Source organism: Nicotiana attenuata, chromosome 9 (genome assembly GCF_001879085.1).
Source record: "Nicotiana attenuata strain UT chromosome 9, NIATTr2, whole genome shotgun sequence".
Lineage (NCBI taxonomy): Eukaryota > Viridiplantae > Streptophyta > Magnoliopsida > Solanales > Solanaceae > Nicotiana > Nicotiana attenuata.
The window spans coordinates 39,971,746-39,989,319 of NC_031997.1; the positions used below are offsets into that span (position 1 = coordinate 39,971,746).

At 35.4% G+C, this 17,574-nt stretch overlaps 2 protein-coding genes across 2 annotated transcripts; both read left to right on the forward strand.

Moving 5' to 3' along the window:
• LOC109232291 (65-kDa microtubule-associated protein 3-like) lies at positions 2,308-6,635 on the forward strand. The gene is made up of 13 exons (XM_019398006.1): positions 2,308-2,457; positions 2,827-2,914; positions 2,992-3,198; positions 3,331-3,579; positions 3,686-3,895; positions 3,977-4,132; positions 4,240-4,399; positions 4,501-4,652; positions 4,732-4,819; positions 5,143-5,216; positions 5,320-5,394; positions 5,490-5,781; positions 5,975-6,635. Exons 2-13 carry the CDS (start codon positions 2,843-2,845, stop codon positions 6,448-6,450), a joined length of 2,211 nt encoding a protein of 736 aa, XP_019253551.1. The 5' UTR covers positions 2,308-2,457; positions 2,827-2,842; the 3' UTR covers positions 6,451-6,635.
• Positions 9,603-17,114, forward strand: LOC109232293 (AT-hook motif nuclear-localized protein 1-like). The gene is made up of 5 exons (XM_019398007.1): positions 9,603-10,404; positions 12,270-12,337; positions 15,494-15,622; positions 16,007-16,168; positions 16,498-17,114. Exons 2-5 carry the CDS (start codon positions 12,278-12,280, stop codon positions 16,699-16,701), a joined length of 555 nt encoding a protein of 184 aa, XP_019253552.1. The 5' UTR covers positions 9,603-10,404; positions 12,270-12,277; the 3' UTR covers positions 16,702-17,114.

Below are 17,574 nucleotides of genomic sequence, written 5' to 3' on the forward strand. Positions count from 1 at the left end.
CGCGCCATAGATCTCATGGCAATAGGCAGTGAAACGGCCATGCCATCAACGGGCAGGCCATATAAAACCTCCACGTCCTGCAGCGTGATGGTAGCCTCGCCAATGGGCAGGTGAAAAGTGTGCGTCTCCGGTCACCACTGCTCAATCAACGCCGTGATCAAAGCCCAGTCAACCTGTATCCGCCCGATCTCAATAATCCTATAGAATCCCGTAGCCTGGAGGCGATGGACTACACGCTCGTGGAGATCTCTGGGCCTCAGAAAATCCCACAGGTCAGCCACTCTCCTAGCGCGGAGAGTCTGGGACAGTAACTCTCCCTCCCATATATGGGGGGACCTATGATCGCCCTGAAGCACTAATAGCTCACGAGAGTAAGGGCCGGGATGTATAGGCGACGTGTCCATGTCGTCAACTGTAAATTAAACAACATTAATTGTATGTTTATTATTTAATTGTACAAAATATATATACCTATTGGGTTCCAGGCTCGATATTTGAGGCCCAGTAGCACCAAACTTTCATGAATATTTATGTGTGTCAAATTCAATATTTTGATTATTTTGTGTGTGTTTGTTTTATAATTTAAATTCTTAAATATATATACCTATTGGGTTCCAGACTCGATATTTAAGGCCCAGTAGCACCAAACTAACATGAATATTTATGTGTGTCAAATTTAATATTTTGATTATTTTGTGCGTGTTTTTTTATAATTTAAATTCTTAAATATATATACCTATTGGGTTCCAGGCTCGATATTTGAGGCCCGGTAGCACCAAACTATCATGAATATTTATGTGTGTAAATTTAATATTTTAATTTTTTTATGTGTGTTTGTTTTATAATTTAAATTCTTAAATATATATACCTATTGGGTTCCAGGCTCGATATTTGAGGCCCAGGAGCACCAAACTATCATGAATATTTATGTGTGTCAAATTCAATATTTTGATTATTTTGTGTGTGTTTGTTTTATAATTAAAATTCTTAAATATATATACCTATTGGGTTCCACGATCGATATTTGAGGCCCAGTAGCACCAAACTATCATGATTATTTTGTGTGTGTTTGTTTTATAATTTAAATTCTTAAATATATATACATATTGGGTTCGAGGCTTGATATTTGAGGCCCAGTAGCACCAAACTATCATGAATATTTATGTGTGTCAAATTCAATATTTTGATTATTTAATTGTACAAAGTATATATCTTCATCTACCAGTATAAGAAATACTTAAACTACAGGGATTCTACGCTAAAATACTATACACTTTACTACGCTAAAAGTTTCTACATTTTACTACGCTAATAAATAAACTAAATGTAAACAACAAATACATTTTAATCACATAACATTCACAAAAATACATATAACATACTAGTTTCGCAAATAATACACAAAACGACATGGAAACACTAATATCTAAATTCGGATATTAACATAAAAAATTAAAGCTCAATTTTACATTTATTTTAGAACACACTAATTTAAGTCCGGATAAATATAACATACTAGTTTCGCAAATAAAACACAAAACGACATGAAAACACATTCAATCAACTAATATACATTATTATACAAGTTTCGACATAAAATAAATCGAAATACCTCGATGTAGTGAGTGTTTTGTGTGAAAATTTGAAGACGATGGAGTTAAATCACAATAATACAATGCTCCAGTACGATGTGGGACCTACGTTCTTCACTTTTTGTGTGACGGGAGGGGCCCACAATTTATTTTTTTTAAAAAACACGAGCAGGGGGGGACCAAAAGCTGGGGGGTTTAAAAAAATGGGGGAAAGGGTTTCTGGTCGGGGAAGAAGACGAAGGGCGTTATTTAATTAGGGGTATAGCGTCTTCATTTCATACGCTATGTTTATCATATGAAATGAAGACGCTATATATGGCAATCAAATCGTCAGGCGGTATAGCGTCTAAATACAAGACGCTATATATATAGAAAGGTACCTTTTTTTTTAAACACTTATTAATGTATTTTGAGTCCAAGAAAATAATATTTAGGTTCCGGACTCCCTAACCTCCACCTTTTTAATACCCTGTTTACTTTTATAATTTACCCTTCTTTGGCACAAATTAGCATGTGTGGACTAATTTCACTTGCCACGGTGTAACTATAAAACTCAAATTTGAGGACTGAATATCCTTTTTCGCCAGATTGAGGACTAAATTGAAATGTCGAAAAATCTAGGGACGAAACTGAACTAACGGTCGAACGTTACTGAACCTTTTGCAGAATATGACTCATTATTATACCATAGATCCGCTTATCTTCAACGGTCGAATTTTTCATATTTTAACGGCTACTCTTCCCATTTCTCTCTCTTAGCTACATTTGATTTGAATCAAAAAAAATTCAACATCCTTTAGTCAGCTTCCTGAGCAAAAACATCTCATCTTTCGATTCCAAATCGCAACGCCACTGTTTGTTTGAGGTAGGTTCCTTCATCTACCATGAATTTCCAACAACTTTTCTCTTTCTCCAATGTATTAATTTATAGGGAAAGTAGGTAAATCGACGCCTAAAGCATGTTTTTTTTTTGTCTTTTTGTTAATAGCTTTTTTATGTTGGTTTTAGCATAGAGATTTAGGGTTTATTGAAGGGATTTATCCTGGTTAATTATTTTGAAGTTCTCTAGCAAAGAATTGGTTATTGAGCAGTAATAAGGACTATTAAGATTTACTTCAATTACTGAGATTAGTGTTTGTCTTCAATTGTTACTGTTGCCTTCCAGTGAAATTGCTCTCATGGTGTTTGTTTTAATGCTACAGTGATCTTATAAAGATTTAATCTTTGCTAACAGATCCATTATCTTTAAGATGCCAGCTACTCAAAGTGATACAATTCAGCAAATGGAAACCACATGTGGATCACTGTTATATGAACTGCAGGTAGTTATCATGAGTTTGCTATATCATCCTTTCTTGATGCTAATCTTAAATTTGTCCTTTTTCTCCTCTCTTTAAAGATAATATGGGATGAAGTTGGGGAACCTGATACTGAAAGAGACAAATTGTTGTATGAGCTCGAACGAGAATGTCTAGAAGTATATAGAAGAAAAGTGGACCAAGCAAACAAGAATAGAGCTCAATTAAGGCAGGTAATTGCTGATTCCGAAGCAGAGCTTGCAGCTATCTGTTCCGCAATGGGCGAGAGACCGGTGCATATTAGGCAGGTCAGAAGATGATAATTTTAGACAATAGTTGTAATTGTGTATCCTGTTCATGTCGACTTAGAACTAGATTTACATGTTAATTTTAGTTTCACAAGATCATTAATGGATTTTTAAAACGAATCTTGTGTTCAGTCTGATCAGAACTTAGGTGGTCTGAAGGCAGAACTTAGAACCATTCTTCCAGAACTGGACGAGATGCGCAAGAGGAAATCTGATAGAAAGAATCAATTCACTGAAGTTATAGAGCAGATACAGAAGATTAGGGATGAAATTTTTGTGCCCACTGGTTGTACTACTAGTGTGGTAGTAGATGAAAGTGATTTATCAATAAGAAAGTTAGAAGAATTACATGCAGAGCTACAGGCGATTCAAAAAGAGAAGGTCAATATTCTTCAGCACCCTAATCAACTGTTCAAAATCCCCACAACCCCCAAATGAAAGTATGAACTTATTATCTGACTGATTTTTATTATCCTTTTTGCGGCAGAGTGAACGCTTAAAACAGGTTTTGGACCACCTAAGTGCTTTGAACTCACTATGCCTGGTTCTTGGTATGGATTTCAAGCACACTGTCAATGAGGTTCATCCGAGTCTAGGGGAATCTGAAGGAACAAAGAATATAAGTAATGATACCATCCAACATTTAGCTGCTGCAATAGGAAGACTACGAGAGGTTAAGTTGCAAAGGATGCAAAGGGTAAGCAGATGAATAAATTGTTTTGAAGTAACTGTTTTTTCCTTCAGTATGTAGACGCTGTTGACCTTCTGATTGTTGCAGCTACAAGATCTTGCATCTTCCATGTTGGAACTATGGAATTTGATGGACACACCAATTGAAGAGCAACAGACGTTTCAAAATGTTACTTGTAAGATAGCTGCCTCAGAACATGAGATAACAGAGCCAAATATACTGTCGGTGGAATTCATTAATTATGTAAGTTATAGTAACAGTAGACTTGGATGAATTATTTGTCCTCATCCACAGCGAAACCATTCCTTTGCCTACTGAGAGTGAACTAAACTTGATATTTTACTATTAAGGTTGAGGGAGAAGTGTCCCGCTTGGAAGAGTTGAAAGCAAGCAAAATGAAAGAGCTTGTTTTAAAGAAGAGGTCTGAGCTAGAAGAGTTCTGCAGAAGAACTCACTTGGTTGCTGATTCAGATAATGCGATGGATGTAGCTATTGAAGCTATTGAATCTGGTATTTATCCTGTGGTCAGGAAAGCAGACCTAGTCTAAAAACCTATGACCTTTTTATGTGATTGTTGTAAAGATCCTTTGCCTTTTTTTTCTCTTTAAAAGGAGCTGTTGATGCTGCTTCTATCCTTGAGCAAATTGAGCTCCAAATAGCTCAAGTTAAAGAGGAAGCTTTCAGCAGAAAAGAAATATTAGAGAAAGTGGAGAAATGGATAGCTGCATGCGAGGAGGAGTGTTGGCTTGAAGAGTATAACAGGGTTAGTTCGCTTTTGACTTGCATTGACATGTATAAGTATATGCATAATTACTTAACGATCTCCTTTAATTCCTGCCTAGGATGACAATCGCTACAATGCTGGACGAGGTGCCCACCTTACTCTAAAGCGTGCTGAGAAAGCTCGTGCTTTGGTCAATAAGCTTCCAGGTATAAGTTACTTCTTGATTGTCTGCAATCCCTTTTGTTTCAAGAGCCTCATTATTAATCTGAAGTTACTATTTTCTCATAGATGATCCAGTGATAATATTTCGTGTTTAGAAAAGATAAAAGTTAGAATTGTTATCCCTTAACTTACTGTTAAGCTTCCAGGTGTAAGTTACTTCTTGACTGTTTGTATTCCCTATTGTTTGGGGAGCCTCATTTCTATCTGAACTTGTTAATGTTCTCTATCATAGGATCTGGCGATAAAATTTCAGTCTTGAGAATTACTTCCTGATAATGACCTCTGAACTTCTAATTTTGTTGAACAGCAATGGTTGATGCTTTGGCATCAAAAACAAAAGCATGGGAAAATGAGAGAGGAGTAGAATTCATGTATGACGGAGTATGTACTCTCCTCTTTTGCCTTCTAAAATAAGTCAGTTTTCTGGTATAAGTTGCAGAGACTTAAGCAATGTCCCTCAAGTTTTTGATTTATTTCCTGCTAGATCCGTCTTCTCGCTATGCTTGAAGAGTATAACATCTTACGGCAAGAAAAGGAGCAAGAACGTAAAAGAGAACGAGTACGAACTCTCAATTGGCTTTTTGTTGATCCTAAATGTCTGCTTATCATTAAGAGTCATTAATAAAACCTCCACCAAATATTATCTTATCTCAGGACCAGAAGAAACTTCAAGGACAGTTAATGGCAGAACATGAGGCTATCTATGGCTCAAAGCCCAGTCCTATGAAGAACCAAAGTGCAAAAAAGGGTCGTAGAATGTCCTGCAGTGGTGCAACCAATAGAAGGCTTTCTGTTGGAGGAACAATGCTCCAAACTCCGAAGCCTGAACTGCTTCATTCGACCAAAGCTACTCCAAACACACATCAAGCAAAGAAATCTGATCTCTTTCATCAAAAAGATCAATTTAATCATTCCATCAATGATGGATTGACAGCTTTATCAGGAGGTAAGCAATCTTCTTACATTTTTAAGCTCCTTATATAACCCTTGATTAACTTGGTGGAACTGTGGTAATTTAGCCCAAGAAAGGTAGACGTTCTTGGACACCTGATATATGTTCTTTTTGTGAGATGTATATTAAAAATTTCTAAATGCAAAGGTCCTTACTCAATCTAATATGTTACGCCTTCTTCGTGTAGGGAGGAAAACTTTGGATCTTGCTGGACTTCCTTCAAAAAAGCAGTCCATAAATGATTGTGAAATAGAAAAAACTATGACACGGAAACCTTTCTCACCCATTTCTTCCAATGATTCATCCAAGTCCAATGCAACTAACATTTTGGAAGATCTGAATAGAAAGCATAATGACATGGCAACTAAGACGACGCTTCCTAGTAGCCATATCCCATTTTCTACTCCAGTTAAGACACTTTATACCACAGAAGAAGAGAACAGAACTCCTATAGCAATGCCACCAATTCCCGTCCCTTCTACTCCATCAACTGTGTCTGCACCTATGCAGACGGCTATAACACCGGCTCATAATGTTGTTGTTCCTTACAATTATTCCAAGCCTGTTGAGGAGATTCCTGAAGAGATTGAGTATTCATTTGAGGAGAGGAGGGCTGGATTTGTTCTTCCAAGAACACAGCTGAAGACTACATCACTAGTTTGACACCAACCAGAAATTCATTGTTAACTAATGCTTTCAATTTTTGTTTGGTAGTTAATTCTTATCTTGCTATGGTTAAAAAGTCAATTCATATTGGCTTCTTTAACGTGTACATAGTCTTACGAATATTGGACGTGCACTATTGGATTTTATAATATTTTTCTCCCTGATAAGCAGTTGAAGCTTCACTTTCAAATTGGGAATCTCAATAGATTTATTGTTGTGTGCTTACTGAGGTCCCAGAATATATGTTCTTTTCTTGTTGAACCTAATGTCCTCATAGTTGGTTTCTCAAAATCAATCAATGTATGTTCATAGAGATTGTGACAAGGAGGGTAACATAGGACTACTTTCTGGACTACGGCCAAGTTGACCAATCATAGTGGCTCATAGCTCCTGGATTCTTGGAATATCCTGCAATTTGACATCTTTAGATCCGCCATTGACCAATTTGGTCAGGACAACCACCATTATGGCTGTGACATTTTAGCAGTTTTGAATTACATTGTCTCTAATCCGGCCTCTGCCCCTGCCAGTTTTTCTACTTTAATAGCGCTAGGATAAAGCTCCATAACAAGGACATCGACAGTTTTTTGATCTGCCTAAGCAGTGTTTTTCTGCTTTAACAAAAACTTCACTGTGGCAAAGACAGTAAAATTTACCAAAAATAAAAGATGTCAATATTTTTTGAATGGTCAAACATTAATTCACCTAAAAAGACAAAGACCAGGTCTGAGATTGGAAAGTTGTATTGCTCCAACGTTAACTTTACAGCTTTAAATAATTAAATAACCACAATTTAAAAGTGAACGGAATTTTCTTACCCAAATTTCTTTTGTTTTTTTATATTCAATTCACTTAACTTTGCCATTTTTAAAAGAAAGAATTACGGCCCTTGTCACTTGGCCTAACAGCCCAACCGAAAATGGCCCAGATTTGAAGCTCTTACCCTATTTAGCTCATGTTGTAGATAATTTGAAAGAAACTTTTCAGCCTTTAGACCATTATTAAAGAACACTTTTAGGGTTTTTATTATTTTCTTCTTTCTTCATTGCCAGCACACCAAATTCTCTCTCACCGCCTCTCGCTTCTTTCTTTCCAACCCACATAGATCTCTCATCCTCTCTTAACCTAGCCCCCGCTATTCCCCCTCCCCTACCCCCTACGTAGTTCTGTCATTAATGGCTCGAAGAAGGCTCGGGCTCCTACTCCGTCATCCATGGTGGCAAGCAGAAGAATATTGAAGATTTTTGAAATTGGTCTAACTCTTTGCAGTTTAAAACCTTAATTTCCAATGTCTGGTCGAGCTCCGAGGAGAAAAGTTCGGAAGCTAAATCAATCTTCAACACGATGAAGCAGAAAGCTTCAGACCTGCTTGTTCTTAAGCTTGTTGACCTTCTTGGCTCATCGTAAGTTATTGATTCCCGTGATATGTGTGTTGTCCTCCTTGAAGTCTCGAATCTGAAATTGGGTGTATCGTATCTGTGCGTTGAATTCCGAATTGTTGGCGCAAAATTGCTAACCTATAGGCGAGTTGAATCATCCAATACCTTCTACTACAACTCGAGGCTTGGATAAAAATCATAACTATGTAGCAGTTTGTATAAACACTGTATAATAGCGTATAATTGTGTATATGAATATACAAACACCTCTTATACACTATTATACATGTTTATACAAGTTATACAGTATTGTATAATTGTGTATAAATGTGTATATTTATGTATAATGTTGTATAATTATATATTTTTTTTCAAGTTATAAGGATGTATATACATTGTTAGTGTGTAAGAGGCCTCTACGGAAGTTTGACACTTCCTTCTCTTCTTCTTTTTCGTGTATGTGCTGTATAAAAAAGATTTGTACGCGTTGGAGGGATTCTACAATTCATTTACCAAGTTTTTATTTTTCTTTTATCCTATTGGATTGCTTCAGCAATTGCACATAATAGTGTATGAAAACAACTGGTTGTATAAAGAGGGAGCAATAACCGTAGTTGAATGTGTGAAATAAGCTGTCTTTCGGGAATTAGCCTATTATTTTTGGGCTATAAATTTGCAAAGTGGTATCTAGGCTATTATGTTGCAAGTCAGGTGTGTGAGTTGTATTTACGGAAAAGGGTTCAAAATGCCCCTAAACTATTGGAAAAGGTTTAAAAATGCCCTTCATCCATCTATTGGGCTAAAAATACCCCTCCATCCACCTTTTTGGTTCACTTTTGCCCTTTGACCGTTAGGTCAATGCTGAATTAAAAATAATTATTATTCTTTTTGTAAAACTTAAAAAAAATATTTTACAAAATATTTTCGTTTTTTTTAACTAATGCACCAGCAGTCCACTAATTTAAGTAAAGTCTTCTTTTTTTTTTCAGTTTTTCTAAAAAAATACATTATTTCAGTTTTTTAAAGTCATTTGTTTGTTAAAACTGAAAAAAAATTAGTAAAACAGAAAAAAAATAAGTTTTAATTAAAATAAGTTTAGTTTTTTAAAACTTAGTAAAAAATAAATTTACTAACTAAAATAATTTACGTTTTAGTTAAATAATTTTTTACTAGTTTTTTTTAAAAAATTTAAATTTTTACTTTTAAAAAANAAATGAAAATATTTTATTAAAAACATTTTTTTTTCTTTTTTTACAAAAAAATGCTTTTAAAAATTTGAAAAAATGAAACAAAAAATTGTAAAAACTGAAAAAAATAAATAAGAAGACTTTACTAAATTAGTAGACTACTGGTGCATTAGTTTAAAAAAATAAAAATATTTTGCAAAATAATTTTGTTTTAAATTTTACTAAAAGAATAATAATTATTTTTAATTTAGCATTGACCTAACGGTCAAATGGCATAAGTGAAGCAAAAAAGGGGATGGAGGGGTATTTTTAGCCCAAAAGGTGGATGAAGGTTATTTTTAAACTTTTTTCAATAGTTTAGGGGCATTTTGAACCCTTTTTCGTTGTATTTATGTGAAATTATCCTGGCTTTACTTGATCAAAATTAATGCTACTTTGAATTTTGCAATAGTATTACTTAATTTTCCCATATTTAATTAAATTTCAAATTATTTTTTAACTTTTATTTTTCGTCCTTCACCTTTTTCCTTGCAAAAACCCTAATTTCACCAACTCCTCAAAGAAATTGTGAAAACACAAAAAATTTACACACTTTCTTTCTATTTTCATAGAAATTGCCATTACCCCAATATAGTGACTTGCATGTGGTACTTTCGGGCGCCAATCCCCATTTAGTCGGCCCCCATGGGAGGGAAAACCAAAAAAGAAAAGTTTCTTCTTTTAAGCTATCTGTACTTTCCTCTGCAGTAGCAGAATTTATGCCACAGTCCAGAATATCATTAGATTTCCACTGCAGAAATTTGACGTAGTCAGATGATCTTTTTGTAGACAAAACTCATTCTAGCATTTGCAGATTCTTGGTACTTTACTTGTTATATAGTATGGCATTTGGAAAAAAAGATTTTATTTTTCCCTTTGTTATTCTGAGGTTTTGAGTTCTTGAAAAATAATTTGATCTTTAGTTGTTTTTGGGAGCTTAAGTCATTTTGGAGTTTTCAGGGGTTTAAGGGTTTTTTGGTTATTTACTAAGTAGTGTGGAGTATATGAATGGAGGAGGAGGAGTTAGTAATTCTGAAGCTCCTGAAAGCTACAGAGTGGCCCCAAGGATTGAAAGTATTACTAATAATGAGTTTAGTGGATCAGTTGTAGTAGCAACACCAGTGAGTGTGGCAGCTACTTCAACAGAAGAGAAGAAGAAGAAGAAGAAGAAAAGGGGAAGATCAGGAAGTATGGACCAGATGGTAAAGTGGCCGCGGTTGCATTGTCACCAATGCCAATATCAGCTTCAATTTCCCTTCCTGGAAATTTTTCACCTTGGAAAAACAGTGGAAGTCGCCCCGTTGATTCTCTTTAGAAAAAGAACAAGTTTAAGGTCGAAACTCCAGGTAACATTTTCTCCCAACTTGTTGGGGACTGAGGCGTAGTTGTTTTATTTTTTAGAATTTGAATGCAATTTTGATATTGATGCTCGGTTAATCGGATTTAGAATTTTCTAAACGTTGGCTCATGCTGTTGAATATTTATTTCTGATTATTGATTAATAATGTTTCACAGTATGGGGCTGGATCTAGTGGTGTGGATATGTTTGCTCTACTTCTGTTTGTGTTTTGTTTATTGTATTGTGTTGTTGTAAGTATTTACCAACTTAGACTGGGTCCACATTATCAAGAAGGATCTTTGATGTCCTGGCATTGATGATGTTGAAGAAGATAGTGAAAGGGGAGAATATTTTCACTGCATCTAAAGCTGCTAGTTTTCTTGTGTGGGTTGGGGTGGGGGTGGGGGGGTGCGGGGGTGGGGGGTGGGAAGCAGCTTCATGTATTGACCAAATAGAGTTGGATCACTTGGTGTTTTGTCTTCTAAACTGATATGACCACGCATGTCTATCTTCAGACAATAATTGTGAGATATATAGAGACGGGATAAGAACAAATAACCAAGTGCATACAGTGAAGACGCTGATAATTTTTAAAAAGGCAAGAAAGTGATGGAGTTTGTATTGTTCTGACCCGTGAGACATAGATACATGGTATATTGATATTTTTACATGACAGACGAAATACTGAAATTGGAATCAGTATATCAGTTATAATTATAGAAGTAATTATACCAGCTAATGATGCTATAAAACTCAGCACTTTTGTCCAAGTAAACAGATGGAGTAATATTCTTTTACCGTCTCACTGATCGTTTATTCTTTTCGATTTCAACAAGATTAAAGTTTATTTCTAGTGGCAATGTGTTAAGATAGTTTACTCTCTCAGAGTGATAAAAAGGTTATCATCATTATGCAAAATTTATAGATATGTCCTCATGAATAAATGCAAGCGAGTAACAAAACTCAGTTGATTATGCTTTATATCAAATTCTGGAACTAGAATACAAATCTACGCATAGATATTTTATCAGTAGATGTAACTCTCTTATTGAAACTATATGAATAGATGTAATATTGTTGTCATATATAACCATGCTAGAGATGAAAGGCCTAAGTGAGTCTATTAGTACAGAGGTGGATCCGGATTTGAAGTTTATGGGTTCCTACAACCACCTCAAGTTAATATATTATAATAACCGGACTAAGGAAAGAGTACCGATATTCAACATATATATATTTAAAAGAGTAACAAACCACTTAAATACAACATAAGTACTGATATTTGGTTCTTTTTATAGTTTGGCTTTTAGTCATTTGTTATGTTTTGTTTATCAAAATTAAGAACACACAAAAAAAAACAGAATTAAGTGTAGATCTCTGAGGAGTGTTTTGTAAAGTTTTGTGGAAAAACAAAGGGAAGAGTAGATTGTCCTTACGGAGATTCGAACTCACATAAGTGGGCAACAAGAATGAGACGAACTTGGGCTCCAAATCTTACCACAGAACCAGCAGCACATTTTTGAATTGGGTTCCCATCTAAATGTTATTATAATATCAACGGATTTCTTAATACAAATACGGAACTTGAACCATTATGAAACTTTATTGCTTATGGTTTTCTCCAATTTCCCGTGAAAACTGGTTAAATTTGGTCTCTATGTGTTCTGCGGTTAAAATAATACTATCTTATTATTACCTTATAAAAAAAAATACTATCTAATTATTACCTTACCTTATAAAAAAATATAATCTAATTATCTTGCCTATAAATTTTACTTGTTCGAAGCTGATATTATATTCTAAAAAGTTTAGTTTTCTGTGTCTTGAAGGTTTAACTTTGTTTGGCTATTACTAAATTTTCTATTTCCTTAGGTGAGAGGATGGAATACTTTGTCGGTGCAAATCTTGCCGCGCATGCGATCATTGTTAATGCTGGCGAGGTAAGCCTTATGTATTAATGAATTTCCGATGTTCATACTCCAATATTAATGAATTTCAAATGTTCATACTCCGTTATGCCTGATTTATGACCGGAAGAATGAAAGGATGGTGTGCGTTAAAGTTAGAGTTATCTTTCATTTATGACTATAATTATTAAATTTTTGGGGTAGGGATACAAGAAGAGGTTAATCTGATGTTATGGAATGCTTCTCGAAGTTTTCTTTTGACTTTCCTAATCCTGCCAAATAGTGGTGTAAATTTATGTTTCTTGGACTCTTCAAAATTCTTGTCGCATCTGTGTCGACATGACTTGGGTGTGGATGTGGGATCCATACGGGATTTGGTCAATTTACCTTGGGTACTTTGTCTACATTCATGACCGGGAAGTATAGATTGATTGGGTTTGGTGTGTGATGTTTATAAAGAATTAAATAATTTTAGATCTATAACTTTAATCAATCGGAATATATACTTTATATGTTGTACTATACATTTATTGGCCCTATCGCATCATCTATACCCACACTCGAATCCGTAACCCCGATCCTAAATTTATGGGATGAAGTATCTGACTTCTAGATCCGCACCCATATCGGATAGCTGCACCCGCTGAGCAGCATAGGTGTAAATGAAATAGAAGGTACATTTAAACTAACTAATGATAGTTCCTTAATGCTCAATTTTTGAAAGATCATATCCCCTTCTAGGTATACTATCTGGGAAGTGGGTTCAATCTAGCTCTTAGCTGGTGATATGTGCAATGCGTTTCTCGGGAAATCACAGATAAAGGACGAAGAGGAAGAAAGGGTCAGACACGTTGATCAAATATATGATACTGTATGTCAAGTTCGAATTTCTCTAATGGAGCTAATTTGACTAGTCAAAAAGGAATAAAGTATAACAGGTGAATTTAAGCAAAAAAGAATTTCCATATGGATATAAATTGGATATTGGCTATATATGTCAGTCAGCCAAAGGCATCAGACCAGCAGTGAACACATGACACCTTCTAGTGAAGACAATAGAGAAGATATATGGTGAACAGTAAGAAATTACTGCTGAATTTGACTTGGACTTGAGGTAGATAATTTTCGTCTTTTTCAGGAGAAACGGGTTAAAGCACTTGAATATAGTATGGTATTCTGCTTGGTGAAATTTGGTCTGAAGGAAGTAACATTTCCTGAACCTTTGTTGTGTAATGCTTAAAATGGCTTTTATAAGCTACCTGTCAAAAAAAAAGATCCTTTTATAAGCTTAAAATGGCTTCCTTCTTTGTTCTCCATCTCCTTTTCTTTTCTCACCTCACAAACTGAGAGCTTCATTTGTATGATGTGAATCAAAGTAGGTGTGCTGCCTAGACCCTTGGGTGCTAGGATTAATTATACTGCTGATGCTAATTCTCACAAAAAAAAAAAAAAAAAAAAAACTATGGCTGATGCTTATGTCGTAAAGAATGATACATACATTCATAACTCTATTCTATATCTAAAAAAGTTTTTGGTATGAATATCTATTGAGGGGAGCCTTGGTGTAACTAGTAAAGTTGCTGCCATGTGACCAGGAGGTCACGGGTTCAAGATGTGGATACAGGCTCTTGCATAAATGCAGGCTCTTGCATAAATGCTGCGTACAATAGACTCTTGTGGTCCGGCCCTCCCCGGACCCCGCACATAGCGGGAGCTTAATGCACCGGGGCAGCCCTTTGTAGGATTATACTGGGTTGTTGTTTGAACATCTATTCCCACTGAAGCAGGAGTTTCTATGTTATCTCTTCAAAGGTGAGAATTTATTGGTATATCAAGAACTAGCCTTTTTTGTTAGGGCATGTGTTGCATTCAGACAAATGTGTTGCCTTTAGCTTTGCTTGCAATTCATGCGCACTTAGCCTCTTGCTGGTTTCATGCTGCTTTCTACTGCTGAATGAAACGAAGTACATTATAGCAGCCCTAGATTTCTGATAGAAAATTGTCAAAAGGTAGATTTTTCGGGAAAGGAAAGTCAAAGAGGTCAATGAGTTAGGGAGAGGTAGTTGATAAAATATCTTGAACTGTAACTGGATAAGTAATTAACATGGCTCAATTCACCTGCTTTCCTCAATAAGTTTTCTGCTTTCTCAATTATACATATTTACATTTAACAAATTCCTATGATATAAATGTGAATGGTTTGATTTTCGACTAGTAGATATCTCAATGTCCGGAAGTAGACATCTTTCTTAGGTCTGTAACAAGTGGCTGGTGCTTACTGGTCATTTCTGTTTTTAGTAAAGAAGTGCTGAGTGCTAAACTACATATCATTAATTTTTTATTTAGCATGTGTTGAAACCAATATCCCTTAAACTTCTGGAAAATAGGCAACTCCTGGTGCCACAGTGGTTGTATCGAGACAACCTTTTTTTTCTTTCAAGATTGTACCTGAAATCAAATTTATTTTGTGGTTTTCAAGAATGCAGCATTGAACATCTGAATATACGAAAGACAATGTTGGAATCTCGAATATGTGTGGAATAAACAATTTGATATTATTCAATGCTCATCATACCTGGGAAAACTGAAACACTAGATCTGGCAGAGCCAAAAGCTTATATTAATTATTAGCCTTAGAACATTTATCTCCCTACTCCTCACATTTATTGATGTCTATAGTCATAATTATCTAGAAATGATGTACTTGTTTATCGCAACCTACTTGTGCACATGCACTGGTGCTGTGTTCTGGTAGATATATGTTAAAATATGTTCAAGACATGAAATGTTTAAAGTTGTCACATAGAAATGACGGGCCTCACCGTTTTTAGAAAGTAATATTTTTGGGGTATACAAAGTAAAAAGTAGGTCAAACAAAATGAGATGGAGGTTGTAATTGTCTGTCCAAATATTGGAGAGTTTATTCTTTCCAATTTGAGTTTGGGGCTTGGTTACGCAGTCAATTGAGGGATGGATAAAATTTCTCGTGCAGCTTGTCCGCCAGGTTAAAGTAAGCATTTGATGAAACACGACAAGTGCAGGACAAGTGCCATCTTACTGTTGGCAAACAATTGTTATAGCTGAGGAGCCTTGCTTCTAGACATTTATTTTGCTGAAATTTCCTTGGCTGTTTGTACCTCTGTTAGAATATTTAAAATCCAATTTCTTTTGATTTCTTTGGTGTATTAGGATGTCAGCATGAAGATAATTTCATTTGCTCAACAAGAACCTAGAGCTATTTGTGTGCTGTCTGCATGTGGTGCAATTTCAAGTGTTACACTTCATCAGACTACTTCTGGTGGAACTTTGACCTACGAGGTGCGAGCCGTTTACTTCTACTATGCTGATTTGCATGTATGGATGCGCTTGATTTCTTTGCTGCAGCATATACATTTTTATAAAAACCCCTTGGATGCTGATGTGTATCTTCATCAGTTTACTGGGAAAAAATACCAAATATGTTGTTTGTGGCACCCTGTTCTGTCTACTATTTTTGCCGTCGGAATATATTTTTTAAAATATTAGTTAGATTTTACTTGTAAATTTAAAGCACAGACCTTCAGCTCTTGAGGGAAGAAATGCCATTTTCTTTTCTACTATATGAATCGAAATACTTATTTCCCACTGGGAATGAAAGCAAGAACAATGATGGAATGTTCATCATTAGCATTTCTTGTTATCCAAATTGTGATTTTGCTGCAGGGTCGTTATGATATTCTCTCTCTGGAGGGATCATTTAGGCCAAGTGATGATGGAGTAACAAAAAGCAGATCTGGTGGACTGAGTGTCTCTCTTTCAGACCCTGATGGTCAGGTTATAGGAGGAGCAGTTGCAGGCTTGTTGGTAGCCGATAGCCTCGTTCAGGTTAGAGTGTAACTACCCAGCTTTTTTAGCTCATTGCTATTCTTATCCCAACAACTTGTTAGGCTAACAAGCAGTTAGTTATTTATGATCTTTGGGAATTTACGACAGTGGAGATGATTGGCTGGCATTGCAACACAAAAAACATAATTGATCTCTCTTTTTTTTTTGTGTGCAAGTGCAATATGCATCCATGTTAGTGGGGAAGTTCTTGAAATCTAATGAATGGCAAATAGCACCCACATTTAACTGCTACTTTGAATATCTTTTTCCTTATTTTGTGTCTCGCAGTGAGCTTGCAAAACTAATCTGTAACATCTTGAGTGCATCAGGTTATTGTTGGTTGCTTTCCAACCGGTCACCAGCTGGAGCAGAATCGAGAGCATGCAGCTGCTCTTACCGCTATTCCTGCCCCTCCCATTTCTGAAGAAGGAACTGATGGAGCTTACGCTGCTGGGCTAAGTCCCAATGTTGCTGTTCCTGGGAACAACTTAATGCCTGGAGAGGAAGCTAACCAGCAGAGCCCGTCGTCCTGATTGGACCGGCTGTTGTATTTGTGGTACCTTATGCTAAATTGTTAGCTTACTTGAAGCATAAACACAAGGAATTCCACCGCGTGGGTTCTGAATATCTGGCGGAACACATTTTGTTTTCTTGAATATCGTCAAACTCTATACAAGATTGAAAGATGATAAATTTCTATAGAATACCAAACAAACAAGAGATCCCTATTGAAAGATAATGGAGGATGTGTTACTGGAGCAAATTCGGATCCCAATCCAACATCCTTTGCCGGAAAATTATAGTGTTTATATAGGTCAAATACTACTTTAAATGATTATATGTTATATTTTGAACATCCTTAATACAGTTGGGCGAGGTAGCCTAGCGGTCTAAGGTGTTTAAATTGAGATGTTCATGGATTCAGATCCATGTCTAAATATTTTTATCTGCCCATTTTGTTCGCTAAAACTGTTTGACACACAAAACTATCTGTGGTTTATTTGACTTTTTTCTCAATCTAATTTTTTTTTTTATAAATAACTCTTATAACTTAAAATTAATGTAAGAATAAACAACTGATCCTAAAAGTAATTTCTTAATTAAGAATTATTTCTTAGACAAATTTTATGATTTAAAAGTCAAGCTCTATAAAATTTATTCAGCAAAAGCTCTCTACAGTACAAACCCTCTCGATTGTCTCTTTCCTTTCGTTTTAAACTTACTTTTATTAATAAAGCTTTTATTGTTGTCTTTTTTTAATGTTAGTTTTGATTTATATAATTTTAGTTCTTTTACATGTATTTTTATTGTTTAGCTATATGTTGTGTAATTTGATTTAAAACTTTCGTTGCACCCATTCTATAAAATAAAAAAAATTATTGACGTCATTAAAGTTTGAACACTCC